The sequence below is a fragment of the Cotesia glomerata genome, linkage group LG1 (assembly GCF_020080835.1).
Source record: "Cotesia glomerata isolate CgM1 linkage group LG1, MPM_Cglom_v2.3, whole genome shotgun sequence".
Taxonomy (NCBI): domain Eukaryota; kingdom Metazoa; phylum Arthropoda; class Insecta; order Hymenoptera; family Braconidae; genus Cotesia; species Cotesia glomerata.
In genome coordinates, this window is record NC_058158.1 from 34,789,425 (window position 1) to 34,802,218 (window position 12,794).

Here is a 12,794-nt window from a genome sequence, read left to right on the forward strand (position 1 = left end):
GGGGTAGTTTCTGATTTTAATTTCGAAGGAGCGCCCGTACTAATTGGCTCCGGAACCTTCTGAACCAGTCTCAAAGCTCCCGTAGATGCTATACATCCAACTAAACCCACCACGTAGACTTCTGGTGAATTTCTCCCTTTACTTTCTATATATATCAGAGAATGAAGTATATATATTATATATAAAGCAGAAATTCTCTAGACTTGATATAGACCAGAGAGTTTGGAGTGCTCAAGTTGGTCCCTTAGCCTCAGCCGCTCTTTCTCTTTCACTCTCTCTACTTTTCCATTCTGCGTTTATATATTCGAGTATGAATCTTTATGAAAGAAAAAACTAAACAAAGAAGAACAAACCACCAGAGAAATGTTTCAAAAGATTACTAAAAACCCTCCTGTATCTGTACCGCACCGCCGCAGCACTCACTCTTCATAAAAATTCACCGTTTTACTTTTTCCTTTTCCTCTACTTGTAATCATTTATACGTCTTTCATTCACCCTCCATTTTTTTAATTTTTCCACTACTCCCGCTTCGAGAGTTTCCATTTGGTTACGCGCTTTTTGTTTCAATGCTACTGTGTTACTTATAGGCGAAATGCATAAATATGTAACTTCAATAGGGATATTAATTCTCGAACATTGTATAAGAGCTCTTCAAGGTTCGGTGTTTGAATTTCATGGCTCGCTACTATACTAGTTTAATTAGATTCGTTTTTTTACTCCAAAAAGAAAAATTTGGTAATTTTCTGCACTGGTTATTACAGGAGTTGATTAAACTGCTCCGGTTAAATATTTAATTGTAATTATTACTGTAAATAACCATTCCAAAAGTTATAATTGTGAAACTCCGGCGATAGAAGTTAATAAGAGTTTTAATATTTATGGGTTGTTTATTGAAGGACATGATATTAATTAACTATTAATGTTTAATTAAATGGTTTTTAAATATTTAATAAATCATGTGTGGTTGTTTTATTTTTTTATAATGCAATAACTGGAAAATTTTTTTCTGTATTGTTGCATTTTTTATTTCTTCAATTAAACAATCTGACATTTTTTTAATTAAAATTTTTTGTCTGTATATCTTTTCTAGTATTTCTCTATTAGTATTTATAATCAAATCGCTCACATTATTTCTTGTATACATGCATAAAAAAGTAATTTTTTTTGTTACTTCAGAGCCAACTAAATCGAATTTTTTGTCAATTTACATTGATAATATTTTTTTATTTTCTTAAGGAAAATTTTTAAGAATCTCAAAATTTTATCTTTCATTTATTTGAACTCAAAATAATTATAAATAAATTATTTATCGCCTGAAATTTACTCTGGGCCCATAACCTGATAAAAATAATGAAATAAAACTTATTAAAAAAATATAAAATTTTTTTCTGTTGTTGCATTTTTTATTTCTTCAATTCAACAATCTGGCATTTTTTAAATTAAACTTTTTTGTTTGTATATTTTCTTTAGTATTTATAATCAAATCTCTGACACTATTTCTTGTGTACACGCACAAAAAAGTAATTTTTTTTTATTACTTCTTCAGAGCTAAATAAATCGAATTTTTTGTCAATTTACATTGAAAATATTTTATATTTTTAAGAATTTCAGAATGTTATTTTTTATTTATTTGAACACAAAAAAATGATAAATAAATTATTTATGGGCTGAAATGTAATCTGGGCCCATAACCTGATAAAAATAAAAGTAAAACAATTTTAAAAAATATAAAATTTTTTTGATAAAATTCAATTGTAAAAAAATCTAAAGGGGTTAAGATCGCTCGTTTATGAATAATATATAATTAAAATTACTTCAAGTATTGTTAACAAGTATCAATTCGCAAAAATTTAAAATTCTTTTAATACGAGAAGACTATTGTATAATACTATGCAAAATTTCATCGAAGATAGAGCCATTGATTCGATTGTAATATGGATATTCCACTGTACAAAATGATTTCAAAAGAAATTCGCGATAATAAATCTTTTTATCAAAGTAATTTTCTTTCTCTAGAAAGTAATTTAAGTAAAATGATAAAAAATCCTTTTACATAAATTTTTCATCGTAAAATACAGAAGTAATATGCAAAATACGTTTCATCTCGAGTTTTAGATTTTATCATATTAAAATATTTACCAATGGCTTTTTTAAGATATTTTTTTTATCTACTTATAAAAAAAAATTCATGTACTTTATTTAAAGATCAAAAGTCTTAGATTTTTTTGTACATTAAATACACAAAATTATTATTATTATCATTTTAATATTGGAAACATCTTAAAAGAACTGAATAGTAAATCCATTTATTAAATCCATTTAAGTATATGCATAAAAACATGTTTCTTTATAGCCTTAATAAGTAAAGAACTACAAAACTCCTTTACTGATAATTTCACCGCAGCGACATCAGAGAATATTCTAGTTATTGGATTGATATTTCCTGCATTAAAATTTAATATGAATATATATAGAGGAGGGGGGGGGGGCAAAATGGGGTACTTAAGAAATCGTTATGATTTTAAGGACTTAAATACGCTGATTTTTCTCGTTTTCAGTCGTAATTGAAGGAAAATAATCAAATTTCAAGTTGCCGTAGAAAAAAAATTTTTTTTTTGCGGGCAAAATGGGGTACCCCCTTAAAAAGTAAGAAAAAAAATTTTATCATCCGAAAATGAAATATCGTTAAAAAAATAACATTTTCTTATCGATAAGTCTACAAAAGAACCCAGAGAGAGGAACAAATCTCCCAAAAAAGAGACATTGTTAGTTGGAGCAATATACTCCTAACAAAATAGTATATTATAACCCAAGGCCAGAAAGTTGGATTTCCTGGCGTATGGGATATGATGGCCGAGGCGTAGCCGAGCCCTTGGCGCGTAACCGAGAGATCTGGGTTCGATTCCCAGTCTGGGCTGTCTGATTATTTTTTCAATTACGGAAAAGTCCCCACTGAATAGGTCCCCCCTTTCCCCTATCCGTTCTTTCCCAACTCCCTTAAAATTTGCTTTAATATGGCTTTAATTAAAGCCATATTAAAGCAAATTTTAAGGGAGTTGGGAAAGAACGGATAGGGGAAAGGGGGGACCTACTATCCGATTTTTCTTGCTTTCCAGCCGAAAGTACGCAACCCCGTGAAAGGGGTTTTGCAAAACCGAGGAGAAGCCGAGGTTTTGCCGGGCGTGAGGGGGGCGCCGCCCGACTTTTGCAAAGCCGAGGCTTTGCTGGTCGGGGCGGGTATAAAAAAAAAAAAAAAAAAAAATAAAAGTTAATAAATTGAAAAAAAATGTTATTTTAAACTTTACTAATAAATGCTCTGATTAAGAGTGATATCATGCACAGAATTTGTCACAAATATTTAAACTCATTCTAATTACAGAATTTATTTTTTTAAGTTGATTAAAAATTAGTTTTTAATTAGTAATCGACGGCTAAGAAAGATTGAAATTAAATTATTACAAGTTTGTAGTGTACATGGATCGTTTTATAAACATTGCTTTACTAACTATCAAAATATAAAAAAAAAGCAAATAAAATTCTTAAAACTATTATGTTTTATTTTTTAAACTTTTTATATAAATTATTTGTGCAGTATTATTATTAAATAGTTCATTAACAATGATCTAATTAAAAATTATTTTTATTTTTTTGACATTTTTTGGTTAGTTTATGCGCTGACATTTTACATACAGACGATGTTGTGACTGTTATATATACAGTTGAAACTCACTGTATAGGCCGGTCGCGCTACGAAAATACGAAAGAAAGCGAGGTTCTGTGCTGCCGAGCCAGAAAATATGCGTAGCGTGCATGCGTTAGAGCAGGCTATAAAAGTTGCTCTTCCTGGAGTAAATTGCTGCCAAGAAGAGCGTACTTTCGGCTAGGAGAGCAAGAAAAAAATTTTAAAACTTTGTAGTAATTTTTGACGGGTTTCGCTTGAGTAAAAATAATATCAAGATAAAAAAAAAGAGTTCTCTTGAGAAAATTCTAGTTTTTGAATCTCCCGGTGAAAAATTTTTTAGACTCATAGTTCTCACGCAATTCAAAGTAATAGCACGAAAAAAAAGATTCGTAATTTTTTTGCACTCTCTTGGTTTAGAGATTCAGTAAAATTTTTTCAAGTTGAATAATCTTGTAGGCCTGAAGATCTTACTTTTTAAATTAAATATCTCACAAGCGCACTAAATCATTTAGAAGAAATTGGCGGCCTCTGACTCAATTTTCTGAGCATTGATAGTTAAATTATGACATTAAAAATAATCCGAGAATAAATTCGATGTTATTTGAAAGAGACACTTTTTTTAAATAGTTAGTGTACGATTTCTCTTCAACACATCACCCGATTTTGATGCGGTTTGCAGCAATCAACGTCGTTTTTTAAATTAAAGAGCTGATTAGATTTTGGAATTGATCGTTACATTTGCTTAAAAGCTGTTAAAAGAAAAAAGTTATTTTAAATTTATGAGGAAGTCGAAGTTTCGCTGAACCTTATCGAATGACGCGAATGTCGTTCAAATCAGTGGAGTCGCTCAAAAGTTATGAGAGGTTTACACTCACACACACACACACACACGCTGATAAAAATCCTCGTAGGAATATTAAGAGTTACTTCCTAGGAAATTAAAAATGTGGAGATCAGATTAGAACTTGATTTTCGAAAACTGGCATGGAACCAATGACTTCCCGATTTTTTTTTTTTTTAAATCATTTATTTGTAAAGTGAGAACTTAAAAATTTAGAAAAAGAAATCTTAGATGTGAAAAAAAATTTATTATGATGCACAATGACGATAAAAATTACTGCACAGTAAAAAATTTTTCGTCAATGTGTAAAGTGTAAAAATTTTTCTGTAGAAAATTACACTCTAGAGTATGGAGAATTAACATCAGTTTGTGTAAAAACAGTCAGTAACACAAATATTTGTGTTAAATTTGACGAAAATTTTTTTACTGTGTGTAAAAAAAATTGAAAAAAAAAATATTTTTTGTTTTTTAATTAAAAATATTTTTTTTCTCTGAAATTGTAGGAAATGACATTAGAATATATTTTAGAAAGCTGAAAGAGCTTTTTGGAAAAAAAAATTTTTTTTACAAAATTTTGGGGTACCCTATTTTGCCCCTCCTCTATATATATATATATACATACTAGGGTGTGCCAAAATGTAACTCCCGTGGAGAACCTTTTAAAATTGGAATTTTTAGTTCCGCTTTTAACAGCGGCTGCGTTTGGGCATTTCCTGATATATTTTGGTGTGAGACAATGTATTTGATTTTCATAGAATTTTTTAACAGAAGCTTAGTTTAGGTATTTCCGGTGAAAATTCAAAATTTGGCTGGAAGTGCCCAATTAAATCTCCTGTTAAAAATCCTATAAATAATCAAATGAATTCTCTCAACCCGAAATATGTCAGGAAATGCCGAAACACAGCTGGTGTTAAAAGTGGAACTCTAAATTCCAATTTTAAAAGGTTCTCCACGGAAGTTACATTTTGGCACACCCTAATATATATATATATATATATAAATGTAGGAATAAATTTGTTCTGTAACAGTAAAAAAAGCAATTTTGCTATTGCAATTTCAATTTACTATTGTTTTTATAGAATATTAAAAAGTAATACCATTAATAAACTTCTGAATTGAATATCTAGTTTTTGATGGGCTCTCTATCTTTTTAATCGAATAGTAAAACTATGACTGTCATAGGAGTATATCGAGTTTATAGTTTTCGCGGTTAGTGAGGACGTAAAACACGTCTCTTCACTTATTAGTATTGATATGACGAGTGACGCGATATTGACTTTGTTTTTTTTAGATCACGATGGATTGATTGACAATCGACGTCAATTATTTTTTATCGAATAAGTTTTAGATGATATTACCTGTTCTTTATTACGTAAAATAAAAAAAAAATTATTTGACGTTTAAGTTGTCGATTTTATTCGTTCTTGATTGACTGTTTTTTTTTATTTTGACGACTTTGATTGGCTGATTTTTTCGATAAATATCAAATGAATGTCAAAAATATCACAAGTGAATATTAAATAAATAATTTATTTTTGAAATAATAATAAAAAATTGAGATTGATTTGTTCTTTTTGAGGTGTGCAGTATAATAAGTGACTTTATTTTAACTAAAGGCAAATTAGCATTTAATGAAAAGAAGAAAATTGAGTTTAATTAAAAGTAAGTTAATTATTACGATTTAAAAGAGATTTTTTAATTAAACTCAAGCAAATTAAATCAAAACTAACAGCCTTGCAGTCACTATGTGACTGCCATGACTTGTTAAGTATAAATAAATAAAATTTTGCTTTATTAAATAATTACTTTTGTTAAATTGCACTGTACTTTCTTAAATATTGACGTATTGAAAAATATAAGCTCATCTTAATATTACACTCATCAAGAGCTTTCATTTGAGTACCCACATGCATTTTGATATATTTTTCATATATACATATATATATAATATATATATAAATATATGAAAAATTGATGTGGGTACTTAAATGAAAGCTCTCGATGAGTGTAATGTCGGGGAAAGCTTATATATTTAAAAATTTCAATAATTCATAAGATACGAGGTAGTTTCTTAATTAAGTTCAATTGCATTGTACTTCCTTAATTATTGACGTTTTTAAAGATATAAGCTCATCCTGACGTTACACTCATTAAGAGTTTTAATTTGAATACCTTCATGCATTTTCATATATTTTTCATATATACATATATATATATATATATATATATATATATATATATATATATATATATATATATATATATATATATGAAAAATTGATGTGGGTACTCAAATAAAAGGTCTTGATAAGTGTAACATCGGGATGAGCTTATATCTTTAAAAATGTCAAGAGTTCACAAGATACAAGGTAATTTCTTAATTATTGACAATTTTTAAGATATAAGCTCATCTTGATGTTACACTCATCAAGAGCTTTTATTTGAGTACCCACATGCATTTTGATATATTTCTCATAAATACATATATATAATATATGAAATATATGAAAAATTGGTGTGGGTACTCAAATGAAAGGCCTTGATAAGTGTAACATCGGGATGAGCTTATATCTTTAAAAATGTCAAGAGTTCACAAGATACAAGGTAATTTCTTAATTATATATCTAGAGTAGAGCATTTTCAAATGTATCCTAAATACTTATCATCATAAATTGACTATCGGTGAGAATAATAACCTTGAAAAGGCACAAATTAAAGTCAAGATCTTTGCAATGACACTAAATTTCACTAAAAAAACTGATTTTATCATATGATTATTCTGGCCACAAAATTTTTCTTATTCTCTTAATAGTATAGATAATAATAACGGCATTAAAGATATAAATTTACTCTAGAATTATCATTGAATTTATAAGTAGTAAGATTATTGTTTTTTTAAATATTGTGTTACTATTTCTTGGATAAATTTTCATTTTATTTTTTTAAAATTCAATTTTTTTATAGCTCTGAGTATGAAAGCTAAAAAAAAATATTTTTTCATGTTTTCTTTCCTAATGGCTTCGATATCGAAAGATATATTAAATTCTTGAAATGTCGCATTCTATATTTATATTTAATATTAAATAAAATGTTTCGGAAGAAAAAATATTTTTCTCCAATTTCGGATGAAAATGTACCTCAAAATATTTATACTTTAAAATTGAAACTAAATTAGACAGATTTAAAATAATATTTCCGGAATCGGAACGAAGCTAACAGAGATATATAAAATATAAATGCCCACATTTGGAGATTATGGGAATATTACCATAAAATAACTATTAAAAAGGAATGAAGGGAAGTAATCCGATTGAACTCTTACACGAATTATCCTTTTTCTTCAATAACACTCTAATTAAGTCGACTGCGGCGGATTTTGTTTCGGATGGTAATAATAATAATTATAATAATAATAAAAGCTAGAGCAAAGCTGAATCCAGAAAAACTAAAGTATAATTTTATTTTATATTATAAAACAGTTTTTTATTTCGTTAATTAAGTAGATTATTAAGTTTTGCCGTGCGTTGATCCATGCACACAAAGCAGAGCACAAGAAAGGGAGGAGGGCTGGATGATAAAAAAAGTACTTGATTAAATTTTTAAAAATTCAACCCTCGAACACGTGCAGCGATAGTTCGTTAGTTCTCTTGTGAATAATAATTATTGCCCGAAGCATCCTTTTGTATTTGTTTTTTTTTTTTCAGTTCCTTTTGTTATTGTAAATTTTCTCCTGATTACTTAATTGAACAGAATAGAATATTGTAATAAAATAAAAATTATACCTGCATCGATCGATAGAGAGCTTGTAATAACATCGAGGAAGAGGAGAGTGAGGACGGATGTCGCCCAAAGCGACTTGTCGCTTCTCCAGGAATCGCGGCGCATCATCAATGCATGAAATTGCTGTTATTTATTTATTTCCTTTTTGCAACACCTGAAACATAATGAGGTTATTATTATTATTATTATCTATATCATTAAGAGAATAAAAAAAATTTTGTGTTCAGGGTCATATGATAGAATCGGTTTTTTTTATCATTCTCACCTATAGTCAATTTATTATAATAAGTATTTAGGCTGCATTCGAAAATGCTCTATCTTTATAGATACTTAATTAAGAAATGACCTTTTATCTTGTGAACAATTGACGTTTTTAAAGATATAAGCTCATTCCGACATTATACTCATCGAGACCTTTCATTTGAGTACCCACATCCATTTTTCATATATTTTGTATATTTATATATATGTATATATGAAAAATATATCAAAATGCATGTGGGTACTCAAATGAAAGCTCTTGATGACTGTAACATCAAGATGAGCTTATATCTTTAATAATGTCAATAGTTAAGAAAGTACAGTGCAATTTAACGTAAGTAAGAAACGACCTTGTATCTTGAGAACTATTGACATTTATAAAGATATAAGCTCATCCCGATGTTACGCTCATTGAGACCTTTTATCTGAGTACCCACATCAATTTTTCATATATATATATATATATGAAAAATATATCAAAATGCATGTGGGTACTCAAATAAAAGCTCTTGATAAGTGTTACATCGGGATGAGCTTATGTCTTAAAAAATGTCAATAATTAAGAACTAGCTGTGCTATCTTGTCGACTAATGATATTTTTGAAGATATAAGCTGATCTCGACATTACAATCATCGAGACCTTTCATTTGAGTACCGACATCAATTTTTCATATATTTTATATATATTATATATATGTATATATGAAAAATATATTAAAATGCCTGTGGGTAGTCAAATGAAAGCTTTTGATGAGTATAACATCGGGATGAACTTATATCTATAAAAACGTCAATATTTAAAAAAGTACAGTGTAATTTAACAAAATTCATTATTTAATCAAGCAAAAAATCAATTTTTTATAGTTCGCAAGTCACGGAAGTCACATAGTGACTAAAAGGTTATTGTTATTTAATTTTTTTAGTAAAATTAAATATGTATAATATAATAATAAAAAATATTGACAAAAAAAATGTTCCTTAAAAAATTTTTTCAGAGAATTTAAAAAAATCGTATTACATATAATAAATATACGTCGATTAAATAATAAATCCTCTTGTGAGCATGACCTTTAATCAAATAAAAGTAATTTCATTTATATAAAAGCATGTATGACACAAATTTATAAATACACATCGACTAGAGGACCGAAGGTAATCACATTTAGCTTTAATTCACCATCCAAAACATAAATATAACTTTTAATTTATTAACCTGAATAAAATAGAGAACCTTAATTATAAATAGATAATCACATTAATTTGAAATCAGTGGCAAATATTTAATTTCCCATTCAAAAATAAAAAATTAACACGCGACTAATCGATACCAACCAAAATAAACTATTGGCACTTAAATCAATACTCAAACCCGCAGCTAAAATTAAAATAATTAAAACTGACCCATCAAAAGTTTTGCAATAATTTATCCAACACTAACCATAAATAGATGAAAAAATAATAAACAAAACAAGATTTTTATAAAACTTTTCTACTTGATCTATCGGGGTCGTTTCCTTCATGAAACTTTTTAATCAACAATGAAAATAAAAGAATAAGTATTAAATTAAATTAAAACTTTTGTATTATCGTTACTACCTCCCAGTAATGAGAGCTTAAAAAAAGCTGTACAGTATTGAACCAAAATAGTTAATTTTATTTTTTTTAGTTGCTTTTCAGTGTTTGTCTCGCTCAAACATCCAAATGAATTTACTGTGTACTCAAACGACACGGAGTAATTAATTAGTGCTTTTTAGATATCTCGCGACGTTGTATAGTGATAGTAAAAGGGTTGACTGTGAATAAGAAACAGATGGAGGCGGGAGTAGATAGAAGTCTTCGAGAATTTGAGCTAGTAGACATAACAAGCGCACACTTAAATGTTTTAGTACTCGAGCAATTTCAATTATCATAAAACAGAGACAGAAAAAAGCTAATGAAATAAAATAAAAGGGTTCATAAATTAAGAGATGGACGGCATAAAAATAAAGATAAAGATAAAGATTGAGATGAAAGTAGATAGAGTTCTTAAGCTGAAGTTGAAGCTGAAGAGGAACCACCCGAGGGGTAGATACCAAGCCAGTCTAAATGTATAACTTAAGGAGGGATGAAGGAAGGGGACGGAAATGAAAGATATGTAAAATGGTAAAGCAGGAGTCGTTATACTATACGAATATTTAAAATTCTAACGCCCGCGTGAGTTTTCTCTCTCTCTTTCTTTATTTCTCTTTACTCTTCAGCAGAATCGCGTTATTCATGAGCTGAGTAGACCGGAAGAAGCCTTCTCGATTGTTGAAACTACCGTTTCTCATCTCTCTTAAACTCGAAATTTTTATTCTTCTCTTCTCTTTAGATTTTTATTTTCCTCGCATCCTCCTCGAGCTTAGCTCAGCTTTTATTTTTCCTAAATTTTCTTTTTGGGCCTCGGGCGACCGCTTCCAGCGCAAACCTTTTTACACGTACGCAAATATCCCCAGTGTGTGACTAGAGAAAAATTTATTCTCCTCTTTAAACTCTCTTGACACACAAAAAGGCTTTGTTTAGATTTTTAAACACACGATCCATCTACTGAAGTTTTAGATTTTAGATTACACTGTTTACTTTTTTTTTCATAAATTTTTCCATCCACTGGTAGAAGAATTTAGTAACAAAATTTTTATTCATTTATTTGGGAGAAACAAATATTTTGTACCCATCAATATTATTTGTCACTGTTTAATAAATGATTTCTCTATACGAACAAAGCCTTATTACATGGAAATAAATGTTTATTTTTACCAAATAAATATTTATTTTTACCAAATACCTCCTGAAATTTCAAATTCTCTTGGATTAGAATCCTTCAAGACAAGAGTATTCGATTTTCTTATAAATCTCGAATAATAATATAATAGTGAGCTGGTTATTATGATTAAAAATATTATGTCCGCTTAATCATTATGTAAATTTTATATTTTAAGCTATCATGTAAATTTTTATTTCCATTATTTACATATTAGTGGTACTTATGTGAATTATAATTTTATGTATATCATTTTTGCCATTCGGCTTTGTGCCTTGGCATTTAAACCTAATAAATAAATAAATAAATAAATAAATAAATAAAATAATATTTAGTAACAGGTACTAAATATTTATTTGGTAAGTATTGTCGGTAAATGTATCATGTGATACATAATCTATTCACTGACTCAGATTATTAGTAGATTTTATAGAAATCTAACTATTGCATTGGTCCTCATGACGGAATTTTTAAAAAATTTTGCTATATTTCGACTATACTCGTCGAGCTGAGTCAGAAAATGCATATGGTTCAAAAGTTTATATATGTCCATACATCGGATATAACGCGGCTTGTCACGACGATAGCGTCACCAATTTACAACGGATCTCTACCAAACTCAACATACTCATTCTACAGATAAATACCAAAGTCATGACTTGCAAGTTCGAAGATGAGCTTAAGGAGGTCCTTTCGCCATCAATGTTAAATAAAAAATATTAGATCATGCATAAAATTAATTTTTATCTAATAGTTAAAGTCCTTATTTATCTATTAGTGAAGTTTAATTTTCCCTTAAAATTATTTATTTTAAATTATTTTAAGTTAAAAAGTTAGGTTAAACGCTAAAATTAGTTAAAAAATTAATGTTTTTAATTATATTTTATATATGTATAAATGAAAAATATATCAAAATGCATCTGAGTACTCAAATGAAAGGTCTTGATGAGTGTAACATCGGGATGAGCTTATATCTTTAAAAATGTCAATACAGTCGACTCTTGATAAATTGAAACTCGAGGGTCTTGAGATAAATTTTAAATTGTCAAGTTCAAATTAACAAGTGTTTAAACAATAAATAATTTTTCAAGGGACTGGAAAAAATTTTCAAATTATTGCGAAATTCAAATGAACGAGTGTCAAATTATCGAGAATAGACTGTAGTTCACAAGATACAAGGTCATTTCTTAATTATTGATATTTTTAAAGATATAAGCTCATCCCGATGTTACACTCATCAAGAGCTTTCATTTGAGTACCCTCATGCATTTTTATATGTTTTTGATATATACATATCTATACACTGATAAAAAAATTGACTTGACTCAAGAGCCAAACTCTTGAACCAAGAATTCCATTTTGAAGAAAATGATTTTCTTGAGTCAAGAGAATAAATTCTTGAGCTAAGAAATTATTCTTGGTCTAAGAAAATTTTCTTGAGTCAAGAATTT

The 12,794-nt window shown here is 28.3% G+C and overlaps 1 protein-coding gene across 1 annotated transcript in view; it reads right to left on the reverse strand.

Annotated features, from left to right (window-relative positions):
• LOC123259480 (kielin/chordin-like protein) overlaps positions 1-12,794 on the reverse strand; it is a 57,279-nt gene that overhangs the window by 20,786 nt on the left and 23,699 nt on the right. The window contains exon 2 of the mRNA XM_044720023.1: positions 8,306-8,457. Within this exon, the coding sequence (XP_044575958.1) occupies positions 8,306-8,411 (106 nt within the window). The 5' untranslated portion in view covers positions 8,412-8,457. The remainder of the gene's footprint in view (positions 1-8,305; positions 8,458-12,794) is intronic.